This window comes from Phyllobates terribilis, unplaced genomic scaffold (genome assembly GCF_046119375.1).
Source record: "Phyllobates terribilis strain yellow unplaced genomic scaffold, ASM4611937v1 Scaffold_3__8_contigs__length_932513732, whole genome shotgun sequence".
In the NCBI taxonomy this organism is placed as follows: Eukaryota; Metazoa; Chordata; class Amphibia; order Anura; family Dendrobatidae; genus Phyllobates; species Phyllobates terribilis.
Window position 1 is genome coordinate 537,822,179 of NW_027362763.1, and position 26,018 is coordinate 537,848,196.

The 26,018-nt window shown below is 44.2% G+C and overlaps 1 protein-coding gene across 2 annotated transcripts in view; it reads left to right on the plus strand.

Annotated features, from left to right (window-relative positions):
- HECA (hdc homolog, cell cycle regulator) overlaps positions 1-25,741 on the plus strand; it is a 71,008-nt gene extending 45,267 nt beyond the window's left edge. For both annotated transcript variants that reach the window (XM_073671345.1, XM_073671346.1), the window contains 2 exons: positions 7,467-7,621; positions 25,151-25,741. In XM_073671345.1, the coding sequence (XP_073527446.1) occupies positions 7,467-7,621; positions 25,151-25,315 (320 nt within the window). In that variant the 3' untranslated portion in view covers positions 25,316-25,741. The remainder of the gene's footprint in view (positions 1-7,466; positions 7,622-25,150) is intronic.
- Positions 25,742-26,018: the final 277 nt, after the last annotated feature.

A 26,018-nucleotide genomic window follows, 5' to 3' on the forward strand; every position in this document is an offset into this window, starting at 1 on the left:
GTCCTGCAGGATTTTAATCCATGATGGCGCAGTGTGTTACTAACAATAATGTTTGAGACTGTGGTCCTAGCTCTCTTCAGGTCATTGACCAGGTCCTCCCATGTAGTTCTGGACTGATTCCTGACTTTCTTAGAATCATCCTTACACCACGAGGCGAGATCTTTCAAGGACCCCCAGACCGAGGAAGATTGACAGTCATCTTTTGTGTCTTCCATTTTCTAATAATTGTGCCAACAATTGTTGCCTTCACTCCAAGCTGCTTGCCTATTGTCCCGTAGCCCATTCCAGCCTTGTGCAGGTCTACAATTTTGTACCTGGTGTCCTTAGACAGCTCTTTGGTCTTGGCCATGGTGGAGAGGTTGGACAGGTGTCTTTTATACAGGTAACAAGTTCAAACAGGTACAATTAATACAGGTAATGAGTGCAGAGTAGGAGGGCTTCTTAAAGAAAAACTAACAGGTCTGTGAGAGCCAGAATTCTTGCTGGTTGGTAGGTGATCAAATACTTATTTCATACAATAAAATGCAAATTAATTATGTAAAAATCATACAAAGTGATTTTCTGGTTTTTATTTTTAGATTCTGTCTCTCACAGGTGTAGTGTACCTATGATACAAATTACAGACCTCTCCATTCTTTGTAGGTGGGAAAACTTGCAAAGTCGGCAGTTTATCAAATACTTATTTTCCCTACTATATAATACGCTGTGTTTCTGATGCAGTGAAAATGTGCAGCTTCAAAAACGCACCAAAAACTCCTCGTGAGAACATAGCCTTCTACTCCATATCTGCAGTGCGAATTCACAGCAAAATCTGCTTGGTTTATTTTTACTTCTCATTTGTCAATACTCGTGTTGGAAATTTTTCCACTGAGTTGTGCAAAAAGGACAGCAGAGAAACTTCTGACATCTTCCATCCAAGGGCTCGCTCACACTGGCGTATACCACGGCTGAGTGCTATGTGATGCTTTATCGGGCAGCACTCTGCCCAATATTATTCTATGGGGCAGCTCAGAGCTGCGATTATTTTTCTCATGCAGATTCGGTATGAGAAGACAATCACAGCATGCTGTGGGTGCATCCAAGAATTGGATCGCACTCACCCATACAAGTCTATGGGTGCGTGTGAAACATTGGACTGCACTCAGATGTCATCTGAGTGCAGTCCAAATACCACGGACGCCGGCAATGTAGGAGATGGCGAAATGACTTTCTCCGTCCCCTCCGCACCTGTGCTGCAATTCTCTCATGCGAGAGGATCGGCGCACAGTAGTATGACACTCGGCTCTCGCTCGCAGCAGAGCAGGAGCAGACGGTCATTAGCATCTCGCATCCAATGTTCTGGCATTGGATGTGACCCCGGCCTAATCCTTACTGAGGTCAAACTAGTAAATTAAAATGTACAGTACAGACCAAAAGTTTGGACACACCTTCTCATGTAAAGATTTTTCTGTATTTTCATGACTATGAAAATTGTACATTCACACTGAAGGCATCAAAACTATGAATTAACACATGTGGAATTATATGCTTAACAAAAAAGTGTGAAACCACTGAAAATATGTCTTATATTCTAGGTTCTTCAAAGTAGCCACCTTTGACTGCTTTGCACACTCTTGGCATTCTCTTGATGAGCTTCAAGTGGTAGTCACCGGAATTGGTCTTCCAACAATCTTGAAGGAGTTCCCAGAGATGCTTAGCACTTGTTGGCCCTTTTGCCTTCACTCTGCGGTCGAGCTCACCCCAAACCATCTCGATTGGGTTCAGGTCTGGTGACTGGAGGCCAGGTCATCTGGCGTAGCACCCCATCACTCTATTTCTTGGTCAAATAGCCCTTACACAGCCTGGAGTTGTGTTTGGGGTCATTGTCCTGTTGAAAAATAAATGATGGTCCAACTAAACGCAAACCGGATGGAATAGCATGCCGCTGCAAGATGCTGTGGTAGCCATGCTGGTTCAGTATGCCTTCAATTTTGAATAAATCCCCAACAGTGTCACCAGCAAAGCACCCCCACACCATCACACCTCCTCCTCCATGCTTCACGGTGGGAACCAGGCATGTAGAATCCATCCGTTCACCTTTTCTGCGTCGCACAAAGACACTGTGGTTGGAACCAAAGATCTCAAATTTGGACTCATCAGACCAAAGCACAGATTTCCACTGGTCTAATGTCCATTCCTTGTGTTCTTTAGCCCAAACAAGTCTCTTCTGCTTGTTGCCTGTCCTTGGCAGTGGTTTCCTAGCAGCTATTTTACCATGAAGGCCTGCTGCACAAAGTCTCCTCTTAACAGTTGTTGTAGAGATGTGTCTGCTGCTAGAACTCTGTGTGGCATTGACCTGGTCTCTAATCTGAGCTGCTGCTAACCTGCAATTTCTGAGGCTGGTGACTCGGATAAACTTATCCTCAGAAGCCGAGGTGACTCTTGGTCTTCCTTTCCTGGGGCGGTCCTCATGTGAGCCAGTTTCTTTGTAGCGCTTGATGGTTTTTGCAACTGCACTTGGGGACACTTTCAAAGTTTTCCCAATTTTTCGGACTGACTGACCTTCATTTCTTAAAGTAATGATGGCCACTCGTTTTTCTTTACTTAGCTGCTTTTTTTCTTGCCATAATACAAATTCTAACAGTCTATTCAGTAGGACTATCAGCTGTGTATCCACCAGACTTCTGCACAACACAACTGATGGTCCCAACCCCATTTATAAGGCAAGAAATCACACTTATTAAACCTGACAGGGCACACCTGTGAAGTGAAAACCATTTCCGGTGACTACCTCTTGAAGCTCATCAAGAGAATGCCACGAGTGTGCAAAGCAGTCATCAAAGCAAAAGGTGGCTACTTTGAAGAACCTAGAATATAGGACATATTTTCAGTTGTTTCACACTTTTTTGTTAAGTATATAATTCCACATGTGTTAATTCATAGTTTTGATGCCTTCAGTGTTAATGTACAATTTTCAAAGTCATGAAAATACAGAAAAATCTTTAAATGAGAAGGTGTGTCCAAACTTTTGGTCTGTACTGTATGTTATTAAAAAAAATAACCTTAATAGGATTAAATAAACAAAGTACAATATGAATTAAATGTAATTATATACCATAATGATGTCTAAATAAAATTAACTTGACCTAAAAAAAAAAAAACGTCACCATTGTAATGACTGAAGGGAAAACAAGAAACTGATTTTGATCCTTCAGATTAGCTCCGTATTACAAGGGATTAACATGCTACTCTTGAAGCCGTGATGCTGGATATTTCATATGGTTATTACTGGCCTCAGACATTTCCATGTTCCGATGTTAGGCTGGTGGTTTGCAGAGTTGATTTGTCATGCTGCTGATTGCACAGTTTAGTCTCCGAGCCATACATAAGATGGTCTAATGGCATCTGTCACATGGCTGCATAAAGTGCAAATGGTCTTTGTAAGGGGCCGTGGTTACCCTGTTTCAGTGGTAAGTAACCATGAAATTACTGTACAGCTGATTATAGAGCAAGTGAATCAGGCAAAGCTTCTAAATCTTCTTAGGCCTATTGTAGACATTGATCACTAAGCCACAGAATCCCAGGTGAAAATGGAATAGTTAAAGAGACCGGCGCGAGATTGAAACCATGCAAATCAGCTGAAAATATTAAGAACAAATTTTTAATAAGATCTATAAAATGAAAATAATTTACACCAAAAATACAAAAGAATGAACATTAGCCACCTGTGAAATTCCCCATTGTTCTAGGTCAGATGCTCCAGTAGCCCCTGCTGATCTTTGTTTAGTTTCCTAGAGCAATGGTGTGTTGTACATTCACATGAGCGCTGCAGCTAATCACTGACCTCATCGATCATGCATCCTAAAGGCCAGCATCGCCTCTGAGGTCACTTATAGGCTACAGTGGTCATGTGGATATATCACTAAACAAGAATAATGAAAAAAAAAGGCACCAGTCACCCTAGCTTAGCTGATTAAACAGCCAAAAATATACAAAAATATAACATACTGTATCTTTATTGACAATCCAAAACGAAACACCATAGATTAAAAACAATTAAAAAATGCAACTAGGTGCAATAACACCTTGATCGTCACATAAAAATATATATATGAAGAGTTGAAAACTTCTCCCTAGGTAGACAATTATATTTAAACAGCCGCATACATTAATGAGGCCCATAAATATACCATATGTCATAAGTAGCCAACTGGGGGTCACACAAAGTATGTTACAAAAAGGGAACCAACACAAATACCGGTATGTAACAACAACAACAACAAAAAAAAAAAAATATATATATATATATATATATATATATATATATATATATATATATATATATATATATATATATACAGTACAGACCAAAAGTTTGGACACACCTTCTCATTTAAAGATTTTTCTGTATTTTCATGACTATGAAAATTGTACATTCACACTGAAGGCATAAAAACTATGAATTAATACATGTGGAATTATATACTTAACAAAAAAGTGTGAAACAACTGAAAATATGTCTTATATTCTAGGTTCTTCAAAGTAGCCACCTTTTGCTTTGATGACTGCTTTGCACACTCTTGGCATTCTCTTGATGAGCTTCAAGAGGTAGTCACCGGAAATGGTTTTCACTTCACAGGTGTGCCCTGTCAGGTTTAATAAGTGGGATTTCTTGCCTTATAAATGGGGTTGGGGCCATCAGTTGTGTTGTGCAAAAGTCTGGTGGATACACAGCTGATAGTCCTACTGAATAGACTGTTAGAATTTGTATTATGGCAAGAAAAAGCAGCTAAGTAAAGAAAAACGAGTGGCCATCATTACTTTAAGAAATGAAGGTCAGTCAGTGCGAAAAATTGGGAAAACTTTGAAAGTGTCCCCAAGTGCAGTTGCATAAACCATCAAGCGCTACAAAGAAACTGGCTCACATGAGGACCGCCCCAGGAAAGGAAGACCAAGAGTCACCTCTGCTTCTGAGGATAAGTTTATCCGAGTCACCAGCCTCAGAAATCGCAGGTTAACAGCAGTTCAGATTAGAGACCAGGTCAATGCCACACAGAGTTCTAGCAGCAGACACATCTCTTCAACAACTGTTAAGAGGAGACTTTGTGCAGCAGGCCTTCATGGTAAAATAGCTGCTAGGAAACCACTGCTAAGGACAGGCAACAAGCAGAAGAGACTTGTTTGGGCTAAAGAACACAAGGAATGGACATTAGACCAGTGGAAATCTGTGCTTTGGTCTGATGAGTCCAAATTTGAGATCTTTGGTTCCAACCACCGTGTCTTTGTGCGACGCAGAAAAGGTGAACGGATGGACTCTACATGCCTGGTTCCCACCATGAAGCATGGAGGAGGAGGTGTGATGGTGTGGGGGTGATTTGCTGGTGACACTGTTGGTGATTTATTCAAAATTGAAGGCATACTGAACCAGCATGGTTTCCACAGTATCTTACAGCGGCATGCTATTCCATCCGGTTTGTGTTTAGTTGGACCATCATTTATTTTTCAACAGGACAATGACCCCAAACACACCTCCAGGCTGTGTAAGGGCTATTTGACCAAGTAGGAGAGTGATGGGGTGCTACACCAGATGACCTGGCCTCCACAGTCACTGGACCTGAACCCAATCGAGATGGTTTGGGGTGAGCTGGACCGCAGAGTGAAGGCAAAAGGGCCAACAAGTGCTAATCATCTCTGGGAACTCCTTCAAGATTGTTGGAAGACCATTTCCGGTGACTACCTCTTGAAGCTCATCAAGAGAATGCCAAGAGTGTGCAAAGCAGTCATCAAAGCAAAAGGTGGCTACTTTGAAGAACCTAGAATATAAGACATATTTTCAGTTGTTTCACACTTCTTTGTTAAGTATATAATTCCATATGTGTTAATTCATAGTTTTGATGCCTTCAGTGTGAATGTACAATTTTTATAGTCATGAAAATACTGAAAAATGTTTAAATGAGGTGTGTCCAAACTTTTGGTCTGTACTGTGTGTGTATGTATATGTATATATATAATATATAATATATATATATATATATATATATATATATATATATATATATATATATATATATATAATATGTGTGCGCTTGTGTGTGTATGTATATATATAGTGGTAGATCAACTCACTCGGCTGCTTAAAGGTGTTGTCCACTACTTTATATGATCCCTCAATGTATTCCCCCTGGGTCCATAAGTGTTTCTCTGAATACCTTGTGGTGCCTCTTCTGCCTGTGAGCGGCGCTATCCTTGGCCGCTCACAGGCATCACGTGACCCCCGGCTGTAGCTGGCTCTGACATCCGCTCATGTCACGTCAAGTTCCGGCTGCAGCACGGGGTACTCACTTCTGCTTTCCACGGTGGCTGCTGGTTTGTGGGCGAGGTTACCCCGTGTGTCACACCCAGCGGATCCACCGCAGGGAGCGCGTCATTGATGTCACGCCTCACTTTACGTGACATCAGTGACTTGTCTCGTGATGCCTGTGAGCGGCCACTGATAGCCCCACTCAGAGGCAGAAAAGGCACCGCAAGGTATTTACAAAATCACTACTGGGCCCCGGGGGGATACGTTGGGGGGTTCATATAAAGTAGTGAACAACTTCTTTAACGAGGTACTCTGAGGAATGCTTTTCATTTAAATCTTCAACATGTTTATTAAAACATGCATCATAAACCAATCCAAAACAAAAATAGACATGTTCAATCTTCTTGGCATAAACAAACGGCACTCTGTACAGTCCGTATAACTGCGGGGTCCACCCGCTTAGAAAATAGGGTTCAACTCTGTTTAACAAGAGCACAGGTCTGGAGGTCCGCTCCCCTTCAGAATACTCAGAACTCTGAGTGAGTCCAGAGGCTAAACTTTTACCTCCTGGATCACACCCTCGGAAGGAGATATGGTGAACAGCTGTCCCGTGTAACTCTTTAGCTGTTCATAATAAACCTGGCCCTGTCATGGCTGATTAACCCCTCTCAGCACATAACATGATGGAGCAAACTTCCAGGTTCATATCACTGAAGCTAATAACCTCAGTGAAACATATCTCCCCTCCAGTATTTTACCAGTGACCCTCTTACAATATATATATTATATATGTATACATATATATATATTATATATGTACAAATGTAATACAAGGAAATTATGTATATACAATGCCAACAAGACTCTTTAAGACCTATATAAGCGTGTGACCTATGGTGCTACGACAGTCTGCAAAAAAAACATGGACATATGAATAGCAATTTAATGGGTGTGTGTTCTATCCATGAAAAACTGGGATAGAACAACATGAAAAACAGACTATGAAGTGGCCAGGATTTACATAGCTAGACAGTGTTTAGCAGTGCACATGTGTATATGGTGGATGTCCACAAGGTGGAGCCATAAATCCTATTTTTAACATGCACCATACTCATTTGCTTATTATGTGATCTGATTTTGTTCCGTCTCTTGGTTGTACTGATCGTCGCTGTGTTTTCCATCACAGGAAGACTTATGCACTTGTATGCTGTCTGCGTGGACTGCTTAGAAGGCGTTCATAAAATCATCTGCATTAAATGCAAGTCTCGATGGGATGGGAGTTGGCATCAACTGGGAACAATGTATACTTATGATATATTGGCAGCATCTCCATGTTGTCAGGTTTGTAAAATTTTGTGTTTTTTGGTATATACTTATATGACACCTGAAAAAAAAAGTAAAGATCTGTTTATACACAGCAGATCCGATGCTGAAATCTCTATGACCTCTTATGTAACACCATGCAGAACCCGTATTCTGCAGACTTGCCCCAATGTGTTTGAGATTGTAAGATTCACAAATAATTGCTATTGAAATAATGCTTAATTTTAACACACAGGTGTGCAAAAATTGTTAAAAAGGTGTGTGCAAAGGGGTGACCTAGTTGTAAACGTACTAAAGGCAAAGGCTAGTCACTGATAAGTGCGCAAAGAAATGTTATCAGTCAGTTACTGATGCACAAGGTTCATTAGTACATTAGGAAAAGTTCACACCTGCTGCCCTGTCCACTTGGGGCAAAATATGGCCGTGATCGTTTGTGTTTCCGATTGCTCAGCATCTCTAATATCGATGGCTACATGATGCTTCAACATCCATTAGTATTCCTATTGCCTTAAAGTGATACCATCACTTTATGATTGGTCCTACCACTGGGAGGGTCCGATCACTGGGGGGCTCACATAGTCTATGAGGCCGTGGCACGGACCTGGCACTGGAGCCTGTTTACAGCTGGAGTCTCTAGCCATGAACCATCCCTTGATTTGACTAGCGCTGCAGTTCCCCGTGGGTGGCTTAAGCAGTGGTACGTAGGGAAAGGAGCAGTGTGTGAAGCCGCTATAACCAACTTTAAGGCAAGTTCCCATGATGAGCTTTTGTTGAGTTTTTTGACACTGCAAAATTTCTGCACCTATTATTTAAATTAGGTTACTTGCTTTTTTCATAGTGTTTTTTTAACATGCGTTTTTATCGTGTTTTTCACGCTGTTTTTTTAATCTCTTTGGTTTGTCATATCTTAAATAAAGCTGCTTTGCTTTTGATAATTTCTGGTATTTGGCTTTGACAAAATTTTATTGATCTACTTAGGTAAGAATTACATGTGTTTTTGATGTTTTTTCCCTGCGGAAACGGAAACGTATTAAAAAGTCATGTGCGTTTTTTACCTGCGGATTTTCCGCATCTTTATGCAGTTTTTTTGTTAAAATCCGCACAGAAAACTCAGTGTACTCACAAGAGAAATTGACATTCTGCCGATTTGAAACACAAAAATTAATGTACTTAGTGCAAAGAGTGCATTATGTAGGTTTATAATAAACATTACTATTTATCTTATAACCATATCTGCATTGGACCTGGTCAATTCGGAACATATACACAATCCAAAACACAAAAAGAGAACAACCGAACAAAAATAGACCAAAAATAAACGGATACGTAAAAAACCTTTATTCAATCATGGTTTGGCCAAAGGTGGCACTACATAGAGAGGCACTCACATGAAACTGGTACATTTAAATAAAGACAAGAAAATATCATATCCATATATGTATATCAGTGTGATAGCTGGTCAAAAAGTGCATATACAGTCAAGCATAATGGTATATCCTGTATATCTAAAGTGCAATGTGTATATTATAAATAGAGAAGTATATCTATATAGCTTTAAATAGTATAAATGTAAAAACCTTTAATAGGTCTACAATGTCATAGATAATGGAACAAAACTTTACCAGCACTAATAGGGGCAACACAGTAATGCATCATAATGTATTTGACCTTATGGTCATATATAGTGATCCACTCCTATTCGCTGGCCACTCAAATAGAAATAACAAAATACCATGGGTAAAATTCCAACTACTAACTTGTCCAATAAAGCTCATACATAGATAACAGGGATTGTCTATAGCAAGCACATGTATATGTATATACTATACCAGAGCACGATGGCGCCTACCCCGACGCGCGTTTCGGTATCGCACCTTCGTCAGTTGAAACACACACTACTGTTTACGCTGAGTAAAGAAAAAAGTACAATGGGCATGAGATTTCTATAAATCCCATCCACTTTGCTGGAACTATAAGGCCACGGCCCCACTATCAGTATTTGGTCAGTATTATTTCTCAGGAGTAGGAGCCAAAACCAGGAGTGGGTAATAAATGCAGAATTGGTGACTTGTTTCTATTATACCTTTCCTCTGATTGCTCCTCACCTGGTTTTGGCTCCCACTCCTTAGAAAAAATACTGACCGAATACTGACCAAATACTGATAGTGGGGCCGTGGCCTTAGTCCCTGCATTTCTGCCGCAGCGTCAAAAATGCACTAAAATCTCATTTGGGAACATAGCCTCAAAGGAATCTCTCTGTAGGATTTCACCCCCTAAACTATTTATATGTGCATGTAGTTCTTTCAAAGGCAAGTCCAGCCAGCGTCAGACTGGGGTGTTAAGGGCCCACCAGTAACCAATTCCAGGCCCCACTTTTCAAACTACGTGCAAATGTGACATTATCCGCAATCACAAATTTATATAACAATGAGCTGGATAGATTAAGTGAATAAGATGCTTCCTTTGTCTGTACATAGTGATTCAAGTGCACTGCTCAAAAAAATAAAGGGAACACTTAAACAACACAATGTAACTCCAAGTCAATAACACTTCTGAGAAATCTACCTGTCCAGTTATGAAGCAACACTGATTGTGAATCAATTTCTACTGCTGTTGTGCAAATGGAACAGACAACTGGTAGAAATGGTAGGCAATTAGCAAGATACCCCCTATAAAGGAGTGGTTCTTCAGGTGGTGACCACAGACCATTTCTCTGTTCTCATCCTTTTTGGCTGTTGTTTTGGTCACTTTTTCATTTTGCCATTGCTCTCACCCCTAGAGGTACAGCAGCATGAGGCGGTGTCTACAGTACAACCCACAGAAGTTGCTCAGGTAGTGCAGTTCATCCAGAATGGCATATCAGTGCGAGCTGTGGCAAGAAGGGTACATGTGTCTGTCAGCACAGTGTCCAGAGCATGGAGCAGATACCAGGAGATGTGGAGGGAGCCATAGGAGGGCAACAACCCAGCAGCAGAACCGCTACCTCCGCCTTTTTGCAAGGAGGAACAGGAGGAGCACTGCCAGAGCCCTGCAAAATGATCTCCAGCAGGCCACAAATGTGCATGTGTCTGCACAGACGGTTAGAAACCGACTCCATGAGGGTGGTATGAGGGCCCGACGTCCACAGATGGGGGTTGTGCTCACAGCCCAACACCGTGCAGGATGCTTGGCATTTGCCACAGAACACCAGGATTGGCAAAGTCGCCACTGGCGCCCTGTGCTCTTCACAGATGAAAGCAGGTTCACACTGAGCACATGTGACAGACGTGACAGAGTCTGGAGATGCCGTGGAGAGCGATCTGCTGCCTGCAACATCCTTCAGCATGACCGGTTTGGCAGTGGGTCAGTAGTGGTGTGGGGTGGCATTTCTTCGGAGGGCCGCACAGCCCTCCATATGCTCGCCAGAGGTAGCCTGACTGCCATTAGGTACCGAGGTGAGATCCTCAGACCCCCTGTGAGACCATATGCTGGTGCGGTTGGCTCTGGGTTCCTCCTAATGCAGGATAATGCCAGACCTCATGTGGCTGGAGTGTGTCAGCAGTTCCTGCAAGATGAAGGCATTGAAGCTATGGACTGGTCCGCCCGTTCCCCAGACCTGAATCCGATTGAGCACATCTGGGACATCATGTCTCGCTCCATCCACCAATGTCACGTTGCACCACAGACTGTCCAGCAGTTGGCGGATGCTTTAGTCCAGGTCTGGGAGGAGATCCCACAGGAGACCATCCTCATCAGGAGCATGCCCAGGCATTGTAGGGAGGTCATACAGGCACGTGGAGACCACACACAATACTGAGCCTCATTTTGACTTGTTTTAAGGACATTACATCAAAGTTGGATCAGCCTGTAGTGTGTTTTTCCACTTTAATTTTGGGGGTGACTCCAAATCCAGGCCTCCATTGATTAATAAATTTGATTTCCATTGATGATTTTTGTGTGATTTTATTGTCAGCACATTCAACTTTGTACAGAACAAAGTATTCAATGAGAATATTTCATTCATTCAGATCTAGGATGTGTTATTTGAGTGTTCCCTTTATTTTTTTGAGCAGTGTATATAGTGCCAAGTACTGCTCATATACTGTAAGGGTATGTGCACACGGTGCGGATTTGCTGCGGTTTTGACTCTGCGTTTTTATGCTGCGTCAAAACCGCAGCGGTCAGCTGTTACCGCATAGTGGATGGGATTTCTAGAAATCCCATGCCCACTATGCGTTTTTGTGCACCTGCGGAAACTGACATGACGTGCGTTTTTCAGATCCGCAGCATGTCCATTTCTCTTGCGGAAACGCATGCGGATTTTCCCTATAGACTTGCATTAGATGAGGAAAATCCGCGTGCGTAAAAACCGCATGTGTGTTTTGTATGCGTTTCCGCAGTGGAAACGCACACAAAAATGATACATGATGATCAATAAAGTTTGTTTAAAAAAAAAAAGTATTCTCTAATTTCAACATGAAGACATGAAAAACGCATGCATAAAAAACGCATTTAAAAAATGCATGCGGCAAAACAGCATGTAAAAACCGCACCAAAAACTGCAAGTAACCTAATTTGCATATTAGGTGCGGAAATGGTGCTGAAATTCTGCAGTGTCAGGACTGCAGAAAATCCGCACCGTGTGCACATACCCTAAGAGGGTGGTTGGCCTATTCTTGTATAGGGGCCCACCGTGGGATTCTCCTGAGGGCCAGTCCAAGCCTGAGTCCAGCCGTACCTTTACATGGCCAGTTCTTTCCTCCGTTATTGATAAATCAGCGTTTGAATTGATACGCAAATGAATATGGTAGATCTGAAGCCTCTGTCACTCCAGCTCTATTCCTTGTCCAGCGCCGCCGTCTCCTGCTTGACTGATGGCTCTTTTGACTGAAATCTTGCAGCATAGAGGTTGTTAGCCAAGCAGGAGGAGGTGGTACCTATAAATATGTCCCTTATAACCTCTTCACTAGTGTCCCAAACTATATGGCAAATGTACATTCTGGACATATGCAACTGAACGCCATTGATCTCAATAGTAAAAAGAAAAGTATATTTCACTTTTTAATACATTTTGGTTTGCACCTTGTCTATAGAAATGTATGGAACATTTTGCATACATGCTGAAGACATTTCCAGGTGCATAGCCTAAATGTGCAATAAGGGTCAATTGGGCCCCATTTGGTGCAGCTTTGGGCATCGGTTATGAACGGAAGGCACAATGCAGATGTACAGTGGGTACGGAAAGTATTCAGACCCCTTTTAAATTTTTCACTCTTTTTCATTGCAGCCATTTGGTAAATTCTAAAAAGTTCATTTTTTTCTCATTAAAGTACACTCTGCACCCCATCTTGACTAAAAAAGCAGAATTGTAGAAATTTTTGCAAATTTATTAAAAAAGAAAAACTGAAATATATCACATGGTCTTAAGTATTCAGACCCTTTGCTCAGTATTGAGTAGAAGCACCCTTTTGAGCTAGTACAGTCATGAGTCTTCTTGGGAATGATACAACAAGTTTTTCACACCTGGATTTGGGGATCCTCTGCCATTCTTCCTTGCAGATCCTCTCCAGTTCCATCAGGTTGGATTGTAAACGTTGGTGGACAGCCATTTTCAGGTCTCTCAAGAGATGCTCAATTGGGTTTAGGTCAGGGCTCTGGCTGGGCCAGTCAAGAATGGTCACAGAGTTGTTCTGAAGCCACTCCTTTGTTATTTTAGCTGTGTGCTTAGGGTCATTGTCTTCTTGGAAGGTGAACCTTCGGCCAAGTCTGAGGTCCAGAGCACTCTGCAAGAGGTTTTCATCCAGGATATCTCTGTACTTGGCCGCATTCATGTTTCCTTCAATTGCAACCAGTCGTCCTGTCCTGCAGCTGAAAAACACCCCCATAGCATGATGCTGCTACCACCATGTTTCACTGTTGGGATTGTATTGGGCAGGTGATGAGCAGTGCCTGGTTTTCTCCACACATACCACTTAGAATTATCACCAAAAAGTTCTATCTTCGTCTCATCAGACCAGAGAATCTTATTTCTCATAGTCTGGGAGTTCTTCATGTGTTTTTGAGCAGACTCTATGCGGGCTTTCATATGCCTTGCTCTGAGGAGAGGCTTCCGTCAGGCCATTCTGCCATAAAGGCCCGATTGGTGGAGGGCTGCAGTGATAGTTGACTTAGTGGAACTTTCTCCCATCTCCCTACTGCATCTCTGGAGCTCAGCCAAAGTGATCTTGGGGGTTCTTCTATACCTCTCTCACCAAGGCTCTTCTCCCACGATTGCTCAGTTTGGCTGGACGGACCGGTCTAGGAAGACTTCTTGTGGTCCCAAACTTCTTCCATTTAAGGATTATGGAGGCCACTGTGCTCTTAGGAACCTTAAGTAATGCAGAAATTCTTTTGTAACCTTGGCCAGATCTGTGCCTTGACACAATTCTGTCTCTGAGCTCCTTGGGCAGTTCCTTTTGAGCTCATGATGATCATTTGATCTGACATGCACTGTTAGCTGTGAGCTCCTATATAGACAGATGTGTGCCTTTCCAAATCAAGTCCTATCAGGTTAATTAAACACAGCTGGACTCCAATGAAGGAGTAGAACCATTTCAAGGAGGATCACAAGGAAATGGACAACATGTGACTTAAATATGAGTGTCTGAGCAAAGGGTCTGAATACTTATGACCATGTAATCAGGGCCGGCGTCAGCACCCGGCATATCCGGGCAAGTGCCGGGGCCCTGGACCATCAGGGGGGCCCACTCGTTATCGGGGCCCGGGCCTCTTCCCCGGCATCTGTGCAGGGCCGCCGGTGCTGTTCAAGCCCTGCTCTGCTTCATGCAGCAGCAGTGTGCGGTCAGTGTGCTGCTGCTCCCCCAATCAGGCCCAGTGCTGTCACTTTCCAGACATGGCCGCGCGCTTTGCGTTGTGCGGCTGTGTCTGGTAGTAATGACACGAAGGGGCGACACTGTGCCTTTAATTGTGCTTGTGTGTCGCACCTGCAGCGTCATTACTACCAGACACAACCGCACAGCGCACAGCGCGTGGCCATGTCTGGAAAGTGACAGCACTGGGCCTGATTGGTGGAGCAGCAGCACACTGCTGCTGCTGCATGTAGCAGAGCAGGGCTTGAACAGCACCGGCGGACTTGCACAGATGCCAGGGAAGCAGCCCGGGCCCTGACGGCGAGTGGCCCCCCTCTGATGGTCCAGGGCCATGTGACCCCCCCCTGAGGCCCTACACTGCCACATGACTGAGGAGCTGGACGGGACACAGGCCAGGGGGCAGGTGAGAGAGCTTCCCCAATCCCCATATAAAAAATATTTCTTATGTGTGTGCATGTATGATGTGAATGTCTGTGTATGTCAGTGTGTATGACTGTGTATATATATTTATGTCTGTTGTATATGTGTTTTTAAGAATGTGTTCAAATATGTATGTATCTGTGCGTGTCTGTATATTGTGTGTGTTTATCTGTGTACCATGTTCATGTGTGTATGTGTGTGCATGCCTGCGTACTGTGTGCATGCTCATGTCTGTGCACTGTGTGTGCGTGTCTGCGTATTGTGTGCATGTCTGCATATTGTGTGCGTGTGTCTGCATATTGTGTGCGCGTCTGCGTATATTGTGTGCGGGTCTGCATATTGTGTGCGTGTCTGCATATTGTGTGTGTGTCTGCATATTGTGTGTCTGTGCATGTCTGCGTATTGTGTGTGCATGTCTGCGTATTGTGTGTGCGTGTCTCCGTATTGTGTGTGTGCGTGTCTCCGTATTGTGTGTGTGCGTGTCTACGTATTGTGTGTGCGCGTCTGCGTATTGTGTGTGCGCGTCTGCGTATTGTGTCTGTGCATGTCTGAGTATTGTGTGCGTGTCTGCGTATTGTGTGCGTGTCTGCGTATTGTGTGCGTGTCTGCGTATTGTGTGCGTGTGTCTGCATATTGTGTGTGCGTCTGCGTATATTGTGTGTGCGTGTCTGCATATTGTGTGTGTGTCTGCATATTGTGTGTCTGTGCATGTCTGCGTATTGTGTGTGCGTGTCTGCGTATTGTGTGTGTGCGTGTCTGCGTATTGTGTGTGCGCGTCTGCGTATTGTGTCTGTGCATGTCTGCGTATTGTGTGTGCGCGTCTGCGTATTGTGTCTGTGCATGTCTGCGTATTGTGTGTGTGCGAGTTTGCGTATTGTGTGTGTGCGAGTCTGCGTATTGTGTGTGTGCGAGTCTGCGTATTGTGTGTGCATGTCTGCGTATTGTGTGTGCATGTCTGCGTATTGTGTGTGCATGTCTGCGTATTGTATGTGTGCGTGTCTGCGTATTGTGTGCGCGTGCGTACTGTGTGTGTGCGTGTCTGCGTACTGTGTGTGTGTGCGTGCATGTTTGCATATGTGAAGGATGAGGTGGCAGCCTGGGCCCTGTGTTGTATACCTATATTTCTCCGCCGTATCTGTGCATCATGAATCATGTGTAATGCAGCGACTTGCTGGCATTACGGTAATGGTCCAGGATGTGTTTTACCTTCCCCCTCAGGTGACTGGTCACATGACTGTGACATAGCACAGGTCCTGCGCGCACAGAATGTCTGTCTGATCACATGACTGTGACATCAGCAAGGTCCTGTCTGTGTGTGTGTGTGTGTGTGTGTGTGTGTGTGTGTGCACGGGATGGATATATAAACCCTGCTTGATGGGAGACAGGTGTGTTCGGTGTGTTGGGCGTGAGGCCTGTTCCCCGTGTGTGTGGGACACCGTGATACCGTGAAGCCTGGCAGCCTGAAAGGTCGAGGCTGGATCTTGTGTAGATGCTAGTGGCCTTGGAAGGCAGCGGCTTGGTGAAGAGTCCGGAAAGGCGCAGACTGGATGTGTGTGCGTGAAACATTCCAGTAGCCTTAGACGGGACGACGGCTAGAGACCCCCACCTGGGAAAGCCTTAAAGCCACAGTGGTGGCGGATTAAATGGACTGCAGCAAGTAAACCCGGCAAAGGTAATACACTTTGTTATATGGACACTTATATAGACATTGCTATAGTATTACCTTGCTGAAGGCTGTAACTTGGGCCAATTGGGCCTGTCTGCTACTTGAGAGACTCCCGGATGTTAAGTGTGTAAACATGCCGGTGATAAACTAAGAAGGACTGTGTGATATGTTTTTATGATAATATAATAAACTGCTGTATTGAGAAAATACCGGAAGGACATTGCATGTGTGCTTAATTTAACCGGTGCAGCGAGTATCCCCCAGGATGATGACTAGTGCTGCCTTACATATGGTGGAGAATGCGGGCAACTGCAGCCCGGTTGCTAGCGGCAACGACAACCCAGTTGCTAGGGGCAACTGCAGCCCGGTTGCTAGGGGCAACGGCACAGGACGACGAGTGTGGATTAAAGCATCTGGCTGCAACTCGGTGGGGTTGCGAAGATTGTCGTCGCACTCAAACCTGTTTTGCTGTGGCTCGGCGGGGCTCAAGAAGTTTAAAACATCTGGCTGCAACTCGGCGGGGTTGCGAAGGTTGTCGTCGCACTCAAATCCGGTTTTGCTGTGGCTCGGCGGGGTCACGAAAATTTTTTGGGAGAGCGGTGTAAAGTGTCTAGTGTGTACCGTGATGGCCGTGAATGGTGCAGTATCTCCAGACGGAATGGAGAAGGAGTTAGATGACCGTGTGCAATCGCTCTTCGGCGTAATAGAGTTTCCTGAAGAAATGCAGGAGCAGATAATGATGGCTGTGAAGGGAGCAGCAGATGAGTCTGAAGCTGTTGAGCGATTGAAATGCCTGTTGGAGTCGCAGCAGCAGGCATTGGAGAAACAACAACAGGACTCGCAGCAGGCATTTGAGAAACAACAGCAGGTATGGAAGAAACGACAAGAGGTCGTGGTGCAGGAAGGGCGGTAGCTGTTGGCCCTTTACAGAAAGGCGGTAGTGGACCATTCCTTGAACTCTCTGGGGGCGCCATTGTTGTCCCAGAGTGCCCGGGGAGGTGGTAAGAGCTGTTGTGAACTGAGTCCTAAGACTATTGTTGATTTTTCTTGTAAAAATTCCCCTGCCGATGTGGTTGTTAAAAAGGGGGCGGAGTCTAAAAAAGGGACGGTTGTTCAAAACAGCATGGAGGATAGAAAATCAAAAAAATTACTGGTGGTGGGTTGGTACCTCCTAAAAATGACAATGTGACCGTTGATAACGGGGTAGCTCCAGTAGAAGGGGGTGACGTCAAAGTGGGAGGTGACCTGTTAGTCCACAACACCATGGGGAGTGACACAGACCCCGTAGCTGACGGTGACACTACGAAAGTAGAAGGAGAGGTCAGTCAGGAGGGGCTAGACGAGGTGAGAAAGTCCCGATCTCGTAGATGGCGCAAGGGCCACAAAAAGGTTGCTCCTGTAGACTTGGCTGAAAGTGAAAATAAGGAAAATGTAGTACTGTGTGCCTTTGTTTCAAGGGTGGATTCTCCTTCCGAGGCAGAATAGGAGGTGACTTTGCCAGTAGCAACCTCCGGTACGGTACCGAGTCAGAAGGATCTGACAGCCCTGAAAGAGGAGGCGGCCAGTTGTGACCAAGAGCTGGAGCCTATCAGCCAGCAGTGTCAGAGTGACGTGCAGCAACTATGTGGAAACCTGGAGATAGTGTCCTCAGACCAGCTGGGCCTGGAGTCTGAACGGCAGAAAATAAACCAGGTTGTGAGGAACTTGCAGCGAGAACTGGAGGAAAACAGCAAGGAAGTCAACAATTGGAAGGAAAAGTTCCAGAGAAATAAAGAGGAGGTTTTTCAGTTGGGGCTTGACAAAACGGAGTTTGAAGATGAGCTGTGCGAGTTGAAAGATACGTTCTCCCTGGTACACGTAGAGCTGATACAAGTGAAGCAAAAGCTGGATGAGGGACTACACCAGAGGGATAGAGAGCTGTCTGCCTTAAAAGAGGCGCTGCAGGTTGAAGTTTCCGGACGTTACCAAAACCTAAAACGACTGCACGAACAGTTCAACCTGGAGCTATGTGACTCCAAGAAGGAATATGGTGAACTCATGAGGGAACTGCAACAAATCAAGAGAGACTATGAGGATCTCCTCAGGGTTAAAGGAAAACTAGAGGATGATAAGGTGGATGCAGAGCACATGCGCCAAGTGGTTGAGACCACTCTGCAGGATACCCGTAATGAAAATGGTGATCTCCACAGAAGGACCTTAGGTCTGGAAGCTCAGGTGAAGGAGCTGCAGACGTTCTGTGATAATCTCCAGAGGGCAGAGACGTGCCTTAAGGAAAGGCTCAGCAAGATGGAGGCTGAGCAGAAACAGATGGAGGAGTCTATCGGAGAAGCCACAGACCAGGGCCAGGAGTTGGCTGCTGGTGATGGGAGGTATGAAGCAGATACCTCCTCGAGTGATGTGAGCTCGGATGATTCGGTGGATGTAGGAGCCGAGATCAAGGAGCTCAAGGAGTCGCTACAAACCCATTGGAAGCAGGAAGAGCTTCAGAGACGGGCTGCTGAGAGGCGAGTGGCGAAGCTAGAGGAAGAAGTTTCCGGGCTCAAAAGTCGCCTGACAAAGTATCACTCAGTGAACGAGGCCTTCTTGGAGAAGGAAAAGGGCGAACACGTTGCACTCACTCCCTTATACCATGAGAAGGTGGACCTGAGGAGAGCTAAGAGAGTGTTAACCACAGATAAATATGAGATGGAAGTGGTCAAGACGAAAATTCGTGAATTTGTAGCTGTGAGTCAGCTCAGGGGAAGCATACAGGGTGAAGAAGCTGGAGGTCAGTTGTCCCTGAAACCTGAGCTGGTTGATCGTCTGGAAACCACTGGTGAGACCGAAACGTCTCGGTACAAGTGCCTCGTAGATGTACCCGAGGATTTGAGGGAAGAATGCAACAGTGAGTCCGTGCATGAGGAGTTTAAGAAGGCCGTGGGAGCCTGTAAGGTGTACTCGACCTCGGAAGCTAAACAGCTGGTGGTCCTGTCCATGACCGAAGTCACAGTAAAGAGGGTGGCGATCCTAAGTGACATGCACTGGCGATGTATTCGCACGAAGCGGTTTCTCCGGTTGAAGACGGAACAAGCCGTTAGACAACTGGAGTTGATGAGGAAAGCTCACAGTATGCGTGAAGAGGTCACCCGGGTGCCTCATGTTCTGGTGAGGAAGCTCGATGGGAGAAATGGTCGAGCCATGCAGATGATGGTCAAGAAGTCTGGTGTGGTGAAAGTAATCAGTCCACGTGATCATCAGGCCTGAATACCAGACGAAGACGGCATGGTGTCATTCTCCGCTGTAGGAACGGAAGAAAGCCTGGGATATATGCGCATGCTGTTGGAGTACCGAGTGACCTACCTGCGAGAGGTAGAACAGTTGAATCTCGCTAGACTGCGAGTGGATAGACGGCATCATCTGAGTAGCAGAAGATGGCAGCCGTCTAGAAATTATGAGACCAGACAGAGAAAGGGCCCCCTAAATAACAGAACAGCTATAGCTGGAGTTAAGGACCTTTCAAGATGTCCTGAGAGTAGTGGGCGTGGGTTTAGAGGTAGTGAGACCTCCAGTAACTCAGGTTTAAGCAGCCCATACAAACGACCCAATAGAGGACGGGACAGTACGGAGTCGAACCGGACCTTAGATACCAAGGCATGTGAGTCACACCGCTGTATGACTGACCGCTGGGAGCCGGGGAGACCTGACAAGGTTACGACTGACCGCTGGGAGCGGGGGAGGTCTGCCAAAATTATGACTGACCGCTGGGAGCGGGGGAGACCTGACAAGGTTAAAACTGACCGCTGGGAGCGGGGGAGCTCTGACAAGGTTACGACCCGGAAAGGTGACCTGACGAAGTCAGTGACCGTGACAAATGGTAGGTCCCTAAGGAATGGGCTAATGTCGTTGACTAATGTTCCAGGGGCTGAGTAGCACAATTGTAAAGTACATGGTCTCTATGTGAACTGGGGGTTATAATGTCATTGTGTATATTATGTGTTCAACCCCACAAGTTTGAACAGAGCTGGGGGTTATAATGATTGTGTATGTTATGTGTTCAACCCCACAAGTTTGAACAGAGGGGGGGGATATGTAATGCAGCGACTTGCTGGCATTACGGTAATGGTCCAGGATGTGTTTTACCTGATCATGTACCTTCCCCCTCAGGTGACTGGTCACATGACTGTGACATAGCACAGGTCCTGCGCGCACAGAATGTCTGTCTGATCACATGACTGTGACATCAGCAAGGTCCTGTCTGTGTGTGTGTGTGTGTGTGTGTGTGTGTGTGTGTGCACGGGATGGATATATAAACCCTGCTTGATGGGAGACAGGTGTGTTCGGTGTGTTGGGCGTGAGGCTTGTTCCCCGTGTGTGTGGGACACCGTGATACCGTGAAGCCTGGCAGCCTGAAAGGTCGACGCTGGATCTTGTGTAGATGCTAGTGGCCTTGGAAGGCAGCGGCTTGGTGAAGACTGGATGTGTGTGCGTGAAACATTCCAGTAGCCTTAGACGGGACGACGGCTAGAGACCCCCACCTGGACTGCAGCAACTAAACCCGGCAAAGGTAATACACTTTGTTATATGGACACTTATATAGACATTGCTATAGTATTACCTTGCTGAAGGCTGTAACTTGGGCCAATTGGGCCTGTCTGCTACTCCCGGATGTTAAGTGTGTAAACATGCCGGTGATAAACTAAGAAGGACTGTGTGATATGCGGTTTATGATAATATAATAAACTGCTGTATTGAGAAAATACCGGAAGGACATTGCATGTGTGCTTAATTTACCCGATGCAGCGAGTATCCCCCAGGATGATGACTAGTGCTGCCTTACACATGGTATGTGCTAAAGGGGTCCACTGAGACTCTTTCGCCCGGGGCCCACAAAAACCTGGAGCCGGCTCTGCATGTAATATTTCAGTTTTTCTTTTTTAATAAATTGGCAAAATTTTCTACATTTCTGTTTTTTTCAGTCAAGGTGGGGTGCAGAGTGTACTTTGACCCTTTTACAATCCAAGGTGGTTTGCACGTTAATGACAGGGCCAATTTTTACAATTCTGACCACTGTCACTTTGAGGTAATTACTCTGGAACGCTTCAACGGATCCCCCTGATTCTGAGAATGTTTTTTCGTGACTTATTGTACTTCATGATTGTGGTAAAGCTTCTTCGATATCACTTGCGTTATGTGAAAAAAACCGGACATTTGACCAAAATCTTGAAAATTTTGCTATTTTCAAAATTTGAATTTTTATGCCCTTAAATCAGAGAGATATGTCACACAAAATAGTTAATAAATAACATTTCCCACATGTCTACTTTACATCAGCACAATTTTGGAACCCAATTTTTTTTTTTATTAGGGAGCTATAAGGGTTAAAATTTGACCAGCGATTTCTCATTTTTCCAACAAAATTTACAAAACCATTTTTTTAGGGACCACATCACATTTGAAGTCACTTCGAGGGGTCTTTATGACAGAAAAGAACCAAAAGTGATACCATTCTAAAAACTGCACCCCTTAAGGTGCTCAAAACCACATTCAAGAACTTTATTAACCCTTCAGGTGCTTCACAGAAATTTTTGGAATGTGGAAGAAAAAAATGAACATTTAAACTTTTCACAAAAATGTTACCTTAGACCCATTTTTTTTTTTAATTTTCGCAGGAGTAACAGGAGAAAATGGACCCCAACATTTGTTGTGCAATTTCCCCTGAGCACGCAGATACCCCATATGTGGGGAAAAAACACTGTTTGGGCGCACGGCAGGGTTCGGAAGGGAAGGAGCGCCATTTGACTTGGAAACTAGACCCCTCAGGGAACTTATCTAGATGTGTGGTGAGCACCTTGAACCCCCAGGTGCTTCACAGAAGTTTATAACATTGAGCCGTAAAAATAAAATTTTCACATTTTTCCCACAAAAATGTTTTTCAGCCCCCAATTTTGCATTTTCATAAGGGTAACAGGAGAAATTGCACCATGCAGTTTGTTGTGCAATTTCTCCTGAGTAAGCAGATACCCCTTATGTGGGGGAAAACCACTGTTTGGGCGCACGGCAGGGTTCGGAAGGGAAGGAGCGCCATTTGACTTTTTGAATGTAAAATTTGCTTGAATAATTAGCGGATTCCATGTTGCGTTTGGGGAGCCCCTGATGTGCCTAAACAGTGGAAACCCCCCACAAGTGACACCATTTTTGAAAACTAGACCCCTCAGGGAACTTATCTAGATGTGTGGTGAACACCCTGAACCCCCAAGTGTTTTACAGAAGTTTATAACATGGAGCCATGAAAATAAAAAAATCAAACTTTTTCCACAAAAATTATGTTTTAGCCACAATTGTTTTATTTTCACAAGGGTAAGAGGAGAAAATGGACCCCAAAAACTTTTGTGCAATTTCTCCTGAGTACGCCAATCCCCCATATGTGGGGAAAATACAGTGTTTGGGCGCACAGCAGAGTTCAGAAGGAGCACTGTGACTTTTTGAGAGCAAAATTGGCTGGAATCGAGAGCGGACGCCATGTCGCGTTTGGAGAGCCCCTGATGTGCCTAAATAGTGGAAACCCCCCCACAAGTGACCCCATTTTGGAAACTACACCCCTCAAGGATTTTATCAAGGGGTATAGTGAACATTTTGAACCCAGAGGTACGACACAGAATTTGATAACATTAGGTCATCATATTGAATAAGTTTTCATTAGTCTTGAGCGCAAGTGCTCGCTACTTGAGTTTGCATCGGGTACTTGGGTATGCACCATGTATCGCGCGTGCTCGAGTGACATGCTCGAGTCCCCGCCCACATGTTTCACGGTTATTAGACACCCAAAAAAACAAACATGCGGGGATCGCTCGTGCATGGCAGCCAAACCCCGCCAGGTTTTTTTGGCCGCGAAGCATATGGGGCGGAGACTCGAGCATGTCACTCGAGCACCCGCGATACTCAGTGCATACCCGAGCACCCGATGCAAACTGAAGTAGCGAGCACTTGCGCTCAACACTAGTCGCCATATCGTCATCTTTTTTTTTTTTTTTTTTGTTACTTTTGAAAAAAATCCCAACCCCAACCCTAGCACAACCCTAACCCTAACCCTAGAGTTTATTTTTTACGCCGTTCCTCATGTGGTATAAGTGATTAATAATAATAAGAATCTTGTTAATGTATGTAAAGCAGCGCTTTACATACATTATTGCCGCTGTCCCCATCGGGGCTCACAATCTAGATTCCCTATCAGTATGCCACCGTTCCGCCCTGATTAGATGACTTCATTCTTCGGGTCGGTGTGATTACAGCGATACCAGAATCATATCGGGGTTTTTATGATTGACAGCTGTCACACACTAAAAGACGCATTTTTTTTTGTAAAATCTCCATATTTGAGAGCTATAATTTTTCCATATTTTGGCCGACAGAGTCATGTGACAGCTTGTTTTTTGCGGATGAGATGATGTTTTTATTGGTGCCATTTTCAGGCAGGTGACATTTTTTGATCGCTTTCTTAAATTTTTTTATGCTGTTCCGCGTGTGGTAAATTTTATAAGGTAGCTTTATTTTTCGGGTCAGTACGTTTACAGCGGTACCACATTTATATCTTTTTTTTATATTTTGGTGCTTTTACACAAAAACTATTTTATAGAAAAAAATATTTTTTTGCATCGTTTTATTCTGAGAGCTATAACTTTTTTATTTTTCGGCTGATGGAGCTGTATGGCGGCTTGTTTTTTGCGGGGCAAGATGACGTTTTCAGCGGTACCATTTTTATTTATATTCGTCTTTTTGATCTCGTGATATTCCATTTTTTGTTTGGCGGTATGATGATATAACATTGTTTTTTGCTTCGTTTTTTATTTATTTTTTTATTTTATTTTTTCACTTTCTGACACTTTTTTTTACTTTTATTCTTTGTCCCACTATGGGACTTTCACTTTTTTTATTCTGATCGCCTGTATAGCATAGGGATGGAGCACCATCACTGTGCTATACAGGCTGTCAGCGATGCAGAAGATATTTTGGTCATGCACTGCGCATGACCAAAATATCTTCCTGCTGTCTGGTGACCCGGATGTTGTCGTGACGACATTGGGTCGTCATGGCAACATCCGGGAAGCCGCGGCAGACAGCACTGGAGGCCAGCAGGAGAGGTGAGTATCCCGATCACCTCCCCTTGTCACCGCAATGCTGCGATCGACTTTGATCGCAGCATTGTGGGGGTTAATGTGCCGGGAGCGGTGCGGGACCGCTTCCAGCATATAGCACTGGGTGTCAGCTATGACAGCTGACACCCAGCGGCGATCGCACCCACACAGCCTGTGTGCGGGCGCGATCGCAAAGACTTACTAATACGTGTCTGGCTCTTAAAGCCCAGGGCGCAGGTACGTATTAGTTTGTCTTGGGCTTTAAAGGGGTTAATGAGAAAAAAAATTGAACTTTTTAGAATTTACCAAATGGCTGCAATGAAACAAAGAGTGAAAAATTTAAAGGGGTCTGAATACTTTCCGTACCCACTATATGCAGAGCCTGCAGCTTCTTAGATACATGATAGGTATTACTGACACCGTTATTACAGGCTGAATTGCTGTAATCCCTATATGTTCTGACATTGTCTGCTAGTTAATCGCCTTTTCTTGGTTATTTTAGGCCCGGCTGAACTGCAAGCATTGTGGGAAGCCAGTCATCGATGTACGCATTGGAATGCAGTATTTTTCAGAATACAGCAACGTTCAACAGTGCCCTCACTGTGGGAATCTAGACTACCACTTTGTGAAGCCATTTTCCTCATTCAAAGTAGTAGAGGCCTATTGACGAAAGCTTTGTTTTAGTAATAGCCATTTTATAGGTATTACTACTTTGTTACATATCTTTTATAGGAAATATTGTGTAAGAAAATAACTTTTGTTTTCTAATTCTAAAACTATTGCAGCATTTTTCCTTTGAATTATGTTACTAAATCTTGTACATAGAAATTGCAATTTCCCCTTTTTGAAGTGGGAAGTGTAACATGAAATTGTGACGGGTGAATGTAAGTCTACGCCAGCAAAGTGTATTTTTTTCTGTCTTGTTTAAGTATTTGGGGTTAGTACTGTAATTTCTATTTAAATTACGCCCCGCTGATTTAGCACTTAAGTGAAAAAAAAAAAATCTCCCTTTCCACCAAAGTAAATTTTAGATATTTTTTAAAATGAATTTGATATTTGAAGCCATTTGTTTTTTTCGGTAGGATTTTTTCTAGTTGGACAAATGGTATAATTCTTGAAATTGTTTTTTAATATATTTTAAAATGGTATGCATAAAACTCGAGGTATTAGAATTAATCCCTTTGGTCGGATGGAAACAAAAAGACACGATGTTAATTAGCCCTTCTTCGTCTATGGCAGGCTATACATGTTCCCTTGAATTTAAAGAGTACCTGTAATTTTAGAAAACGTTTGACATGTCATAGAGAGATGTCAGCTAATGAATAAAAATATAGGGCACTCCATAGTGTAGATAACCTCATGTAATGGGT